This window comes from Dendrobates tinctorius, unplaced genomic scaffold (assembly GCF_039654945.1).
Source record: "Dendrobates tinctorius isolate UK_male_01 unplaced genomic scaffold, ASM3965494v1 ptg000126l, whole genome shotgun sequence".
Classification (NCBI taxonomy): Eukaryota; Metazoa; Chordata; class Amphibia; order Anura; family Dendrobatidae; genus Dendrobates; species Dendrobates tinctorius.
In genome coordinates, this window is record NW_027361794.1 from 9,658,565 (window position 1) to 9,674,181 (window position 15,617).

At 53.7% G+C, this 15,617-nt stretch overlaps 1 protein-coding gene across 7 annotated transcripts in view; it reads left to right on the plus strand.

Annotated features, from left to right (window-relative positions):
- Nucleotides 1-6,311: 6,311 nt before the first annotated feature.
- The window catches only part of LOC141047273 (uncharacterized), a 201,979-nt gene continuing 192,673 nt past the window's right edge, over nucleotides 6,312-15,617 (plus strand). Inside the window, exon 1 of one of the 7 annotated variants that reach the window (XM_073542287.1) lies at nucleotides 6,312-6,360. In XM_073542287.1, the coding sequence (XP_073398388.1) occupies nucleotides 6,352-6,360 (9 nt within the window). In that variant the 5' untranslated portion in view covers nucleotides 6,312-6,351. Of the gene's footprint in view, nucleotides 6,361-10,890; nucleotides 11,121-12,888; nucleotides 13,017-13,830; nucleotides 13,914-15,410; nucleotides 15,526-15,617 lie in introns of those variants that run through there. The other 6 variants (XM_073542283.1, XM_073542282.1, XM_073542288.1 and 3 more) reach the window with 6 other exon arrangements.

A 15,617-nucleotide genomic window follows, 5' to 3' on the forward strand; every position in this document is an offset into this window, starting at 1 on the left:
CTAGAAGAGTGGAGATACTTATTGGAGGGCGCCGCACATCCCTTCACAATCTTCACAGATCATAAGAATCTAGCTTACCTTCGGTCTGCGCAGAGACTCAACCCACGCCAGGCCAGGTGGTCTCTGTTCTTCGCTCGATTCGATTTTGATCTACATTTTCGCCCAGGCAACAAGAACCTCAAAGCTGACGCCTTGTCCAGGTCCTTCCTTCCCGCAGATGTCGAAGAAGAACCCACGCATATCTTGGATCCATCCCGGCTCATCACGGTGGCACCACTCTCTCTTCTCTCACCTCCACCTGGCAAGACTTTTGTGCCGGAGAAGGACCGAGGACGAATCCTTCACTGGGGACATGCTTCCAAGCTGGCTGGCCATCTCGGGATTAAGAAGACACTTCACCTGGTATCCCGCTACTACTGGTGGCCGACTCTTCCCCAGGATGTCCGGGATTTCGTCGCCTCCTGCCTCTCCTGTGCCAAGATCAAGGTGCCTAGGCAGCTGCCTTCTGGGCTTCTACACCCGCTTCCTATACCCTCGTCCCCCTGGCAACACATTGCCATGGACTTTATTACGGACCTACCCCACTCTGCCAACTGTACAGTCGTCCTAGTGATGGTTGATAGGTTTTCTAAGATGGCACACTTCGTTCCCCTTTCCGGCTTACCATCAGCCCCAGCCTTGGCGAAGATCTTTGTTCAGCACATCTTCCGTCTTCATGGACTGCCCCAACATATTGTTTCTGACAGAGGAGTCCAATTTACCTCTCGCTTCTGGAGAGCCCTATGCAGATCAATGGATATCACTCTCGACTTCTCCTCATCTTACCACCCCCAGTCCAACGGTCAGGCCGAACGGACAAATCAGTGCTTGGTGAACTACCTCCGGCATTTTTCCAATGTCCACCAGAACGACAGGGCTGAACTTCTCCCGTGGGCTGAGTTCGCCTATAATAACCACGCCAGCGAGTCTTCAGGCAAGTCCCCTTTCTTTATCGTCTATGGACAACATCCTGGTGTACCTCTACCGGTTCCTCCTGCCTCGGGTGTATCGGCGGCTGACCTTCTGACCGGGGAATTTTCCAGGATCTGGCAGGAGACCAAGGCCGCTCTCGAGTTGGTACATAACAGAGTTAAGAGACACGCCGACAAAAGACGCCTGGATGCTCCGCCATATCACCCTGGTGATAAAGTTTGGCTGGCCTCCAAGTTTATTCGCCTCAAGGTCCCTTCCCATAAACTGGGTCCCCGTTATATTGGACCTTTTGAGATCTTGTCCCGTATTAATGATGTCTCCTATAAACTACGGCTTCCTGCCTCTCTCCGTATCCCTAATGCCTTTCATGTGTCCTTGCTAAAACCAGTCGTCTTCAATCGTTTCCTTTCTAAGGCCCCTCACTCACCTCCGCCTGTCTCCGCAGACGATGTATTTGAGGTTAAAGATATTTTGGCCATGAGGAAGCAAAAGGGGAGAACCTTTTTCTTGGTTGATTGGAAGGGCTTTGGTCCCGAGGAGAGGTCCTGGGAGCCCCAAGAGAACATCCAGGCCCCTCGAATCTTGGCCAAATTCTTTTCCGGACTGCGGAGGGGGGCGCGTAAGGAGGGGGGTACTGTCACGCGGCGGCTGCAGCGCGCTCCTCTCTCTGCCTCCTCCCGGCCGCAGCTTACCCTTCCTCCGGCATCCTGCTTCCCTCTGCGCCGGCGTCCTCGGTCCTCCCCGGCTCCTCTTCTCTGTCCGGCGGTCCCCTTCGTCCGGTCTTCCGGACCGCGCCGGGTGCACGCCCCCGCCCCTCCTGCTCGGCGGGCGCGCGCACATACTGTGCCTGGGCACGCGCGCTCCTTCTCCTCCTCCTCCTCCTGAGGACGCGCGCCTGCTCCTCCACTTTAGGTCACGACCCGGAAGTCCTCCTACTAGCCCCTATATCTGGCCGCCTCTTCCTGCCAGCGGTGCCTGAGTATCACTGCTTTTCCCTAGTGATTCTGGCCGCCCTCTATGCACGCTATCGCGTCCTGTCCATCCATTGTTCGTTCACCTCTCCATTTTTCCTCTCTCCTAGGTCCTGTGTCTCCCTGCCGTGCCCACCTGTCCTGTGTCTCCCAGCCGTGCCCGCCTGTCCTGTGTCTCCAAGCCGGTACCGTCAGTCCTGTACCCCCAACTCGGCTCTAGCTGTCTGTCTGTCGTTACTCTCCAGGGTACCAGCTGCCGTGGTAATAGTTACCCGCGGGCTTGCCCCAAACGCTCCCTGTATAGGGGGTGGTCCACCTGGTCAGCTCGCCCCCGGGAGGTTCGTTGCCACGGTCTAGCGGGTCCACCCCAGGTGTACCTTACACCCAACACGTGTGACAGGAAAAACGGCCCTGAAGTCACTAGACTTCAAAATCCCTATATCAGCACTCTGATATATTCTGAAGACAGAGCAAAAGAGAATTAACCGATCAGGGACAAAAATGGAAATTCAGCAAAGCCCCAGCCGGGGCTGGCTGAACACAAAACTAAGCAAATCAGACAAAATCTCATGGAACAATAACAGAGCAAAAACTTAGCTTTAGAAGACAGGAACTGAACTGGAGGCCAGAGCTCAGAGCAGAGAAATCACCAGCAACCCTACAGGGTGTCGGCTGCCTTATATCCACTCAGAGATTCCTGATGTCCAATCGCAATCCACCTGTTCAGATGACAGGTCTCTCCCATCCAAATCAGTTTCACCACCTCCTTTCACCAGCAGAGGGAGTTCATCGGACATCAAAGGTGAACGAGAAAATGAGCTCACAACATATATGGGCATGGGACTATGGGATGAAGAATATATATGATGGGTATATGGGCACGGGCCTATGGGATGGTGGATATGTATGATGGGTATATGGGCACAGGACTATGGGATGGAGGATAATTATAATTTGTTATAACTAACCACAGTTAGTTACTATGCCCGGGCAGCGCTGGGATCTTCAGCTAGTTCTAAATAAATTTGATGTGTCACATGACCCTCTTCCCATTGGAAAAAATAAAGTTGGATCCAAAATGGACGACATCAAAATGGCCACCATGGTCACCACCAATCATGAAACGTTTCCCCCCTCTCGTATACTAATGTGCCACCAACAGGAAGTTAATATCACCAACCATTGCTATTTTATTTAGGTGTATCCATATAAACGGCCCACCCTGTATACGGTATATATATTTTAGATAGATACATAGAAGAAAAGCCGGCAATTCCTGTGCGCATACAGTAAAATCATACTGACTGTCAGGAACACTGCACTGCACTTGCTCACTAAGCCAGTGCGCGTTTCCTGAGTAAAACAAACTGTGCCCAAAGATACCTGTGGAGCGGGGCAGCAGCGGTGAAGATGCGTGCTTCAGACAAACAGGACCTGAAGCACATGACTGCCAAGGGGTGGATCCGGCCACAGGTCTCTCAGAGGAAGCAGGAGCAGAGAGAGATTACTTCAGGCCAGATAGGACCTGAAGCACCTGACTGCTGGGGGCGTGGCATAGGTTCTGGAGAGCTAGGAGCTGAAGGAAAACTCCTAGAAGGGTAACTACAGGACAAAGTTACCAAGGAGCATAGACAGAGACGTAAACCAGATCAGGCCAGGGTCAAAGCACGAGATAGCATGACATTACTAAAGGATTAGACAGAGTGGATAGTGAGGACGTAGCAAGAGATCAGTAAACCAGAATGGACAATAGGCGGTACTATAGGGACAAACTGTAATGGAGTAACAATTGCCAAGCCAGGGGGTAAGAACCGGAGAAGACAATAGTACCAAAACATGAGACAGAGAACAGAGTGAGCAGACACACCAGGTCATACATGAGAGGCAATCAAGCAAAGTAGTATACAAAGACACCAGGGGGTCAGACACACAGCCAGAGCAACAGTATAGCTGACAGGCAATCCTAGTTTGGGGTGAGTATAAATACCCCTGCCAGATCCAAAGGGAGGCCAGCAAAAGCTAACCCTGAGAAAGCAGGACATTAACCATGTCCTTTACCATGACACTGACAGGTTGGAATAAAATAGAATAGATATATACACATACAATACACACACACACATAAATATATATACAGTATATACTCGTGAATAAGCCGATCCCCCCTAATTTTTCCAAAAAATTGGGAAAACTTATTGACTAATGTATAAGCCGAGGGTGGAGCTGCACAAGGGTTAATGGCGGTCCAAGAAGAAGCTCCATAAATACCCCCCATATGCTGCTGCACAAGGGTAAATTCTGGCCCAAGAAGATGCTCCATAAATACCCGCCATAACATGTTGCTGCACAAGGGTTAATGCTGCCCCATAAGATGCTCCATAAATACCCCCCATAACATGCTGCTGCACAAGGTTTAATGCTGCCCCATAAGATGCTCCATAAATACCCCTTATTTGCTGCTGCTGCTGCCGCTGCTGCTGCAATTAAAAAAATCCATGGCTGGGGGCTAGGTACCGGTGTCCTGAGCCCCCGGCACCGGCAATATTTACCGGTCATCGCCGTCCACCGCTCTGTCTCCTGGGTCTCTGCAGTGACGTTCAACAGAGGGTGCGCACTGACTACTTTATCGCGCTCTCTGCTGAACGTCACAGCAGGAGGACCCTGAGACACAGCGGTGCACGGCGATGGAATGGGGACAGGTGAATATTGCTCTGCCCCGTCATACTCACCCCCTTCCTGGCGCACTGTATTCTCTGCAGCCCCTGATTCTCCCTCAGTCGTCTTCTTCCTGCGTTCAGCGGTCACGTGGTACCGCTCATTGAACTTATGAATATGCGCATATTCATGAGTTTAATGAGCGGTACTATGTAACCACTGAACGCAGGAAGAAGACCTATGGAGAAGCAGGGCCTGCAGAGACGTGCCAGGAAGGGTGAGTATGGTCTCTGACACCCCCGCTCCCCCTCCCCGCCGACTCCCGGTATATGACTCGCGTATAAGCCGAGAGGGGGACTTTCAGTCCAAAAAAATGGACTGAAAATCTAGGCTTATACGCGAGTATATACAGTATATTTATTTATATTGCATAGAAAGATAGATAAAAGAAAAGGCGGTAAAATCACTGCAGGAGCCGACAGGACAGAAGAGATAGATTACATACAGTAAATAAAATAAGTAGATATATAGATGTCAGTGACAAATACAATTAGTACAGTGTGTGTTAGGCGTCAGGTTCCTGTCGCTTCACAGCAGGAATCCCAAGCCTTGCATTCGGCAGTCTCCCATTCCTCTCCGGCCGCAGAGGAGGCTGCTTAGCAGACTCCTCGATCCAGGCGCTCTGCTCAGACCAGCTCTGTAGGTTTGGTTGCTGCTGCCACCTCTGATCCAGCTACAGCAACGTTCGGCTATGCGCTAATATAGAACAAGATTAGACCATGTGGAGTGAGTGTTGTATGCATGTATGAATGTCTCTGGTGAATGACTCATTATGAAACCCCTACCCTTGGTACGCATGTGTTGTGTAGCCTAGCCTGCTAGCGCCCAGGCTGAGGTCCAGGTAGAGGCAGAGTCAGAGACTGGCATCAGCATCCACTGGTGGCTTTGTCTGTATGCCACGGTGCACATAGTCTGCACTCCATTGTGGTCAGTGTTCATTAGAGGCGTCCGCAGGTACGACGCCGCACGCTCAGTAGGTCTAGAGGGACTCAGAACTCGTGTCATTGGGGCTGAGTTCTGTGACCTTTTACTGAGAACTCTCTTGCCAAGTGCTGTGTGTCTTAACAGGCTCTACAGAGCCCGAAGGGCATCACCAGATATTCATAGTGCTCATCCCTGGTGTTAAATGCTGTCTTCCATTCGTCCCCCTCACAGATGCGAATCAGGTTGTAAGCACCCCGCAGGTCTAGTTTGGTAAAGACCCTAGCTCCCCACAACCTATCAAAAAGCTCCGATATCAGGGGCAAAGGGTATTTGTTCTTACGTCACAGAGCAGCAGTACCGCGGATCATAAATGCTCCGGCCATCTTCCAAGACTTTGTGAATGACATCTTCAGGGATATGCTCACCACCTCGATTGTAGTCTATCTGGATGATATCCTCATCTACTCTCCAGATATAGACTCCCACCGGAGAGACGTTTGCAAAGTCTTCGACCTCCTACGGGCAAACTCACTCTATGCCTGTCATGATCTGACAGTTTTAAATTGCACTGGGTGAACTTTTTTTACTTTGGAAAGTTCCAAGGTGTCTTGACTGTCCCCGGTGGTGGTGAGGTGTATTGCACTTTAGGTTTTTGTGCACTTAATTATGGATCAGGTGGGACACCCTATAAAGGTGTGCTCAGGGTGTTCACTCACTGCCTGTGATATTGTGAGATTGTTCACTTTGAGTTGGAGAGCCTGGAGGAAGGATGGAGCTGGTGAGGAGTCCTGCGCAGCTTAGCCAGGGGGGACGTGTTTCAGCTATGGTGTCTGGACGAAGGGCTGGCATGGCGTGGTGGGGTCGCAGTGATGGTGTCAGCGGGAAGTGTCTGCATGGACTGGTGGAGTGGCGACTATGGAGAGTGGCACTCACCATGTGGGACTTGGCTGCTGAGCTGGACTCAAGCATGCTTGACTTCGTGTCAGAAGCTGAACTCATCCTTGGGACTCTGTTACTAAGCAGCTGCAACTGGTGTTGGACTCTGCACTAAGGTGAAGGATCCTGTTATGGTGATGGATCCGGGTGGAGGAGAAGATGCACTCAGGTGGAGGGCTCTGTTGCTAGGAGCGCACGCTACAGAGCAAAGCTAAGTGGTGTTTCCCCTGTATTGTCTCTTTCCTCATGTGTGTTATTAGTGCAGTGGTGGGATTAGTCTCCGCACCGACCCATTCCCTAGTGAGGGTTTAGGGTCAGGGTGAGCAAGGGCGTTAAGGTACGCGTGCGGCGACAGGTGCAGAGCCTGTTTAGGGAATGTAAGGAGTGCAGGGACACTGGCTCAGGGGAGCTTAGGAAGTCTCCATGTCCCCATTCCCTATCGCAGGGCCCACCATTGTTAAAGTTTCCCAGGTTCCCCCTTTATCATTTGGTTATTGTATGTATAACGTGTAATACCTAAATTCGCCAGGTGGAGGCGGCGTATCCACCTGCACGTTTTATTATTTAAATGCGCCCCACTGGAGGCGGTGATCATGACATTGCCAAGTTGGAGAAGTGTGTGTTTGAGCAGGAGTCCTTGCCATTCCTGGGCTATATCATCTCCACCCAGGGATTGGCCATGGATCCTGCTAAGCTACAGGCGGATATGGAGTGGCAGGAACCTCATTCCCTCAATGCGGTGCAGCACTTTATGGGATTTATTAACTATTACCACCAATTCATTCCCCACTTCTCAACCTTGGTAGTTCCCTTGGTGGCCCTCACCAAGAAGGGAGCAAATCCTAAATTGTGGTCAGAGGAGGTCTCCAAGGCCTTCCTCTCTATTAAGTTTCATTTTGCCAGCGCTCCCATTTTACATCGCCCCGATTTAGATAAACTGTTTATTTTAGAGGTGGATGCCTCATCCGTCAGTGCTGGAGCGGTCCTGTTCCAGACGGATGCTCAAGGTTGGAAGCACCCTTGCTTCTTCTTTCCTAAGACCTTCTCACCGGCGGAGAGGAACTATTTTATTGGGGACAGGGAGTTGCTGGGCATGAAATTGGCCTTTTCTGAATGGAGACATATCCTGGAGGGGGCCCATTACCCCTTCCAAGTCTACACTGACCACAAAAATTTAGTGTATTAACAAACCGCCCAGCGGCCAAATTCTCGCCAAGCCAGATGATCCCTGTTCTTCTCCCGGTTCCATTTCACCCTACATTTTTTTTCCGGTGAGAAGAATGTCCGGGCCGATGCGCTCTCTTGCTCCGTGGTGTCAGCGGAGGAGGAGGAGCCTCAGTTAATTGTACCATCTGAGAGCCTGAGGACAGTGGCTCCGGTCGCCCTTGCGTCTGTCCCCCCTGGGCAAGACTTTTGTCCCTGCCTGTTTACGGCAAGAGGTCCTCTCTTGGGCTCACGTGTCCAGGGTGGGTGGACACTTTGGTACTAAGAGGACAGTTGAGCTTTTGGCGAGGACGTACTGGTGGCTGTATATGGCCCGTGATGTCAGAGACTATATTCAGGCATGCGTCTCCTGCGCCAAGAATAAGTCTTCCCGGCAATGACCCGCTGGGTTACTTTACCCCTTGCCGGTGGCAGACAGGCCCTGGGAGATGGTTGGCATCAACTTTGTGGTGGGTCTACCCAAGTCCAGTGACAGCACAATTCTTTGGATCGTCACCGACCATTTTTCTAAAATGGTGCACTTGGTGCCTCTCTTGGCTACCTTCCGCACGGGGCCTAGCAGTGTTGTTCATTAAACACGTTTTCCGGTTATGCGGCATGCCAGACAAGATTGTCAGTTACCGGGGTCCCCAGTTTGCATCTCGTTTCTGGAGAGAGCTCTGTCGCTTGCTCAGTATTGAGCTGAATCTCTCCTCGGCCTATCATACCGAGACGAACGGGTTGGTAGAGAGGGTCAACCAGACCCTAGTCACATGTCTCTGACATTTTGCCTCAGCCAGGCAGGATGACTGGGCATCCTTGTTACCGTGGGCAGAGTTCTCCTTGAACAACACTGTGGCCGATTCCACCGGCCAGACCCCATTTCTCCTTAACTGCAGCCAATATCCTCGTGTCTTGGTGCCCATGCCCGTGTCATTCACCGACTCTAGGGTGGCAGACTGGGTGGTGGAGGCACGTGATATTTGGGACCACAGCCAGGTTGCTATTCGGGCCTCTAAGGAGAGACTGAGGGCCTCCACGGATGCACACCGGCGTCCTGCTCCGACCTTCTCCCCTGGCAACTTAGTTTGGCTCTCTGCCCGTAACATCAGGCTGCGAGTCATGTCCACTAAGTTCGCTCCTCGCTACATTGGTCTCTTTAAGGTCCTTGAGCAGATCAGCTCTGTGGTCTATCGGCTGGCCCTTCCACCACACTTGGCTATCTCTGACACCTTCCACGTGTTCCTTGCTAAGCCGGTCTACATGTCTCGGTTCTCCGAGTCCTCTGCCGGAAAATCAGACCTGTCCTCAGACGAGTTTGAGGTTAATGCCATCGTGGGATGCAGGGTGGTACGTGGAAAAAAGTTTTATTTGGTGGACTGGAAGGGTCATGGTCCAGAAGCTCGAACCTGGGAGCCAGTGGAAAACATCCGCGCTCCGCTTTGCGGCATTTGAGCATAGCGAGGCTCAGAGGGGAGGGGGGATAATGTTAGGCATTGGGTTCCTGTCGCTGCACAGCAGGAATCCCGAGCCTTGCATTTGGCAGTCTCCCATTCCTCTCCAGCTGCAGAGGAGGCTGCTCAGACCAGCTCTGTAGGTTTGTTGCTGCTACCACCTCTGGTCCAGCTATAGCAACGCATACTGGTCAGCAGCAAGCTACTCCAGGGACTAAGTCCTCCTTTCGGTCCACAGAGCATGCCCGTGGGATGATCTCTCATTGGAGATCGGAGGTCACATGCTCAAGTCCTTCTCCAGCTCGGATTGGACCATTAGGAAGGTCCCGGAAGGACACGGCTATAAAAGGTTCGCATTGCGTGAGTGTTGTATGCATGTATGAATGTCTCTGGTGAATGACTCATTATGAAACCCTTGGTACACATGTGTTGTGTAGCCTAGCCTGCTAGCGCCCAGACTTAGGTCCAGGTAGAGTCAGAGACTGGCATCAGCATCCACTGGTGGCTTTGTCTGTACGCCACGGTGCACATAGTCTGCACTCCATTGTGGTCAGTGTTCATTAGAGGCGTCCGCAGGTGCGACGACGCATGCTCAGCAGGTCTAGAGGGACTCAGACCTCGTTTCATTGGGGCTGAGTTCTGTGACCATTTACTGAGCGCTCTCTTGCTGAGTTCTGTGTGTCTTAACAGGCTCTGGCATTTATGTTCCGCGGTACTGCGGCTCTGTGACGTAACAGAGTCCGCTCCTGTTCACACAGGGTGACGTTAACCCGCGTGTGACCTTTTGTATTCCGCTATATCCATCCGCCAAAACTAAACAGCAGTTTACCACCTCTGCACGGTGGACCCGGGGCTGCGAACGCACCTTACTATTATTTTATTATTTGGTGCGTTCCATCAGCCCTAACAGTGTGTGTGCAAATTACTGGACATGTGTTTAATAAAAGATTATTTTTCTGAAAAAAATGGCGAGGGCTCCAGCACAATTTTCGTAATCAGCAGAGAAAAAGCCAATGGCTGGGGGCCAATGTTTATAGCCTGGGAAAGGTACAATACCCATGGAGCTTCCCAGGCTATTATTATCAGCTCACTGCTGTATACTTAGCCTTTACTGGCTATTAAAATGAGAGACCCTATAATTAACAGCCAGCAAAGGCTATGCATGCAGCAGTGGGATGATATTAATATCCTAGGATGGGGCCATGGATACTGGCCCCCCAGCTAAAAATATCAACTCTCAGTCACCCCAGAAAAGGCACATCTCCAAGATGTGCCAATTCCGGCACTTAGCCTTGCTCTTCCCACTTGCCCTGTAACGCTGGCAAGTGGGATAATAGTTGGGGGGTTGATGTCACCTTTGTGACATCAAGCCCTGAGGTTAGTAATGGAGAGGCATCAATAAGACGACCCCTATTACTAACTTCATAGTCAAATTGTGAATAAAACACAGACACCCAGTAAAAAATCCTTAAATTGAAGTAAAGACATAGAAGACTCCTTTAATATTCCTAATTAAACCATACTTACGACCTCACCTAATTCCTGGGAAGCCCTCTATCTCCTGCAATACGATTTTTTTATCAGATTTCACTCGTCCGTTTTTCTCGCAAATGGGTACGCACCCTTAGGGATCTTCTCTCAGGCCTGGAGTAAAGCAACAGTCAACTCCTGGACAGTCTGTGGTGCAATGTAGTAGGAGGGAAAGAGACATGATGGCCCAGATGTGCTCGCTTGGATTCAAGCCTGGTGAACGGGCGGGCCAGTCCATAGCATCAATGCCTTCATCAAGGAGGAACTGCTGACACACTTCAGCCACATGAGGCCTAGCATTGTCATGCATCAGAGGGAACCCAGGGCCAACAGCACCTGCATATGGTCTCACAACTGGTCTGAGGACCTCATCTCGGTACCTAATGTCTGTCAGGGTATCTGGCTAGAAAATGGGGTAAGATTATCGCTACAGAGACCCCTGTATAGAAATATAAACACAGCTGCGCCCCATACCCATGAGGCTCTGCGCCGTACACCTTGTACACACATGGTTCCGCTCCGTACATCCCGTAAACACACAGCTCCACTCTGTACACCTCGTACACACGTGGCTCCGCTCTGTAGACCTTGTACACACGCAGCTCCGCTCTGCACACCATGTACACATGCGGCTATGCTCAGCACACCTTGTACAAACACAGCTCTGCTCCGTACACCTCGTACACACGCGGCTCCGCTCCGTACACCTCGTACACACGCGGCTCCGCTCCGTACACCTCGTACACACGCAGCTCTGCTCCTTACACCTCGTACACACGCAGCTCCGCTCCGCACACCATGTACACATGCGGCTAAGCTCCGCACACCTTATACAAACACAGCTCTGCTCCTTACACCTCGTACACACACGGCTCCGCTCCGTACACCTCGTACACACGCGGCTCCGCTCCGTACACCTCGTACACACGCGGCTCCGCTCCGTACACCTCGTACACACGCGGCTCCGCTCCGTACACCTCGTACACACGCGGCTCCGCTCCGTACACCTCGTACACACGCGGCTCCGCTCCGTACACCTCGTACACACGCGGCTCCGCTCCGTACACCTCGTACACACGCGGCTCCGCTCCGTACACCTCGTACACACGCGGCTCCGCTCCGTACACCTCGTACACACGCGGCTCCGCTCCGTACACCTCGTACACACGCGGCTCTGCTCCGTACACCTCGTACACACGCGGCTCCGCTCCGTACACCTCGTACACACGCGGCTCTGCTCCGTACACCTCGTACACACGCGGCTCCGCTCCGCACACCTCGTACACATGCGGTTAAGCTCCGCACACCTTGTACAAACACAGCTCTGCTCCTTACACCTCGTTCACACGCGGCTCCGCTCCGTACACCTCGTACACACGCGGCTCCGCTCCGTGCACCTCGTACACACGCGGCTCTGCTCCGTGCACCTCGTACACACGCGGCTCTGCTCCGTGCACCTCGTACACACGCGGCTCCGCTCCGTGCACCTCGTACACACGCGGCTCCGCTCCGTGCACCTCGTACACACGCGGCTCCGCTCCGTGCACCTCGTACACACGCGGCTCTGCTCCGTACACACGCGGCTCCGCTCCGTACACCTCGTACACACACGGCTCTGCTCCGTACACCTCGTACACACACGGCTCTGCTCCGCACACCTCATACACATGCGGTTAAGCTCCGCACACCTTGTACAAACACAGCTTTCCTCTCTATGCTCCGTACACCTCGCACACACGGGGCTCCGCTCCGTACACACGTGGCTCCACTCCGTACACCCCGTACACATGCGGCTCCGCTCCGTACACTTCGTACACACTCTGCTCCACTCCGTACACCTCGTACACACACGGCTCCGCTCCGTCCACACGTGGCTCCACTCCGTACACCTCGTACACACACGGCTCCGCTCCGTACACTTCGTACACACACGGCTCCGCTCCGTACACTTCGTACACACGCGGCTCCGCTTCGTACACACGTGGCTCCACTCCGTACACCTCGTACACACACGGCTCCGCTCCGTACACTTCGTACACACGCGGCTCCACTCCGTACACCTCATACACACACGGCTCCGCTCCTTACACCTCGTACACACATGGCCCTGCTACATCCCCCCTGTAAACCCCTCCTGACCCCACACACAAACTTCCCCTCATCCAGCACCATGAGAACCAGCACAGCAGAGTCCTGTATACACTGAGGCCCCTGATCATGTGACCCCTGACTCCTCCCCTCCTGTGACCTCATCACAGGTCCTGTGCGCACAGAGCAGCGATATATGTGGAGTGCGGCTCTGCGGGTGGAGGTCGGTGCTGGAGGCTCCATTATTCTCTATGTGGGGTGCAGCTCTGCGGGTGGAGGTCGGTGCTGGAGGCTCCATTATTCTCTATGTGGGGTGCAGCTCTGCGGGTGAAGGTCGGTGCTGGAGGCTCCATTATTCTCTATGGGGAGTGCGGCTCTGCAGGTGGAGGTCGGTGCTGGAGGCTCCATTATTCTCTATGTGGAGTGCGGCTCTGCGGGTGGAGGTCGGTGCTGGAGGCTCCATTATTCTCTATGTGGAGTGCGGCTCTGCGGGTGGAGGTCGGTGCTGGAGGCTCCATTATTCTCTATGTTGAGGTCGGTGCTGGAGGCTCCATTATTCTCTATGTGGAGTGCGGCTCTGCGGGTGGAGGTCGGTGCTGGAGGCTCCATTATTCTCTATGTTGAGGTCGGTGCTGGAGGCTCCATTATTCTCTATGTGGAGTGCGGCTCTGCGGGTGGAGGTCGGTGCCGGAGGCTCCATTATTCTCTATGTGGAGTGCGGCTCTGCGGGTGGAGGTCGGTGCTGGAGGCTCCATTATCCTCTATGTGGAGTGCGGCTCTGCGGGTGGAGGTCGGTGCTGGAGGCTCCATTATTCTCTATGTGGAGTGCGGCTCTGCGGGTGGAGGTCGGTGCTGGAGGCTCCATTATTCTCTATGTGGGGTGCAGCTCTGCGGGTGGAGGTCGGTGCTGGAGGCTCCATTATTCTCTATGGGGAGTGCGGCTCTGCAGGTGGAGGTAGGTGTCGGAGGCTCCATTATTCTCTATGTGGAGTGCGGCTCTGCAGGTGGAGGTCGGTGCCGGAGGCTCCATTATTCTCTATGTGGAGTGCGGCTCTGCGGGTGGAGGTCGGTGCTGGAGGGTCCATTATTCTCTATGTGGAGTGCGGCTCTGCGGGTGGAGGTCGGTGCTGGAGGCTCCATTATTCTCTATGTGGAGTGCGGCTCTGCGGGTGGAGGTCGGTGCTGGAGGCTCCATTATTCTCTATGTGGAGTGCGGCTCTGCGGGTGGAGGTCGGTGCTGGAGGCTCCATTATTCTCTATGTGGAGTGCGGCTCTGCGGGTGGAGGTCGGTGCTGGAGGCTCCATTATTCTCTATGTGGAGTGCAGCTCTGCGGGTGGAGGTCGGTGCTGGAGGCTCCATTATTCTCTATGGGGAGTGCGGCTCTGCAGGTGGAGGTAGGTGTCGGAGGCTCCATTATTCTCTATGTGGAGTGCGGCTCTGCAGGTGGAGGTCGGTGCCGGAGGCTCCATTATTCTCTATGTGGAGTGCGGCTCTGCGGGTGGAGGTCGGTGCTGGAGGCTCCATTATTCTCTATGTGGAGTGCGGCTCTGCGGGTGGAGGTCGGTGCTGGAGGCTCCATTATTCTCTATGTGGAGTGCGGCTCTGCGGGTGGAGGTCGGTGCTGGAGGCTCCATTATTCTCTATGTGGAGTGCGGCTCTGCGGGTGGAGGTCGGTGCTGGAGGCTCCATTATTCTCTATGTGGAGTGCGGCTCTGCGGGTGGAGGTCGGTGCTGGAGGCTCCATTATTCTCTATGTGGAGTGCGGCTCTGCGGGTGGAGGTCGGTGCTGGAGGCTCCATTATTCTCTATGTTGAGGTCGGTGCTGGAGGCTCCATTATTCTCTATGTGGAGTGCGGCTCTGCGGGTGGAGGTCGGTGCTGGAGGCTCCATTATTCTCTATGTGGAGTGCGGCTCTGCGGGTGGAGGTCGGTGCTGGAGGCTCCATTATTCTCTATGTGGGGTGCGGCTCTGCGGGTGGAGGTCGGTGCTGGAGGCTCCATTATTCTCTATGGGGAGTGCGGCTCTGCAGGTGGAGGTAGGTGTCGGAGGCTCCATTATTCTCTATGTGGAGTGCGGCTCTGCAGGTGGAGGTCGGTGCCGGAGGCTCCATTATTCTCTATGTGGAGTGCGGCTCTGCGGGTGGAGGTCGGTGCTGGAGGCTCCATTATTCTCTATGTGGAGTGCGGCTCTGCGGGTGGAGGTCGGTGCTGGAGGCTCCATTATCCTCTATGTGGAGTGCGGCTCTGCGGGTGGAGGTCGGTGCTGGAGGCTCCATTATTCTCTATGTGGAGTGCGGCTCTGCGGGTGGAGGTCGGTGCTGGAGGCTCCATTATTCTCTATGTGGAGTGCGGCTCTGCGGGTGGAGGTCGGTGCTGGAGGCTCCATTATTCTCTATGTGGAGTGCGGCTCTGCGGGTGGAGGTCGGTGCTGGAGGCTCCATTATTCTCTATGTGGAGTGCGGCTCTGCGGGTGGAGGTCGGTGCTGGAGGCTCCATTATTCTCTATGTTGAGGTCGGTGCTGGAGGCTCCATTATTCTCTATGTGGAGTGCGGCTCTGCGGGTGGAGGTCGGTGCCGGAGGCTCCATTATTCTCTATGTGGAGTGCGGCTCTGCGGGTGGAGGTCGGTGCCGGAGGCTCCATTATTCTCTATGTGGAGTGCGGCTCTGCGGGTGGAGGTTGGTGCTGGAGGATCCATTATTCTCTATGTGGAGTGCGGCTCTGCGGGTGGAGGTCGGTGCCGGAGGCTCCATTATTCTCTATGTGGAGTGCGGCTCTGCGGGTGGAGGTCGGTGCTGGAGGCTCCATTATTCTCTATGTGGAGT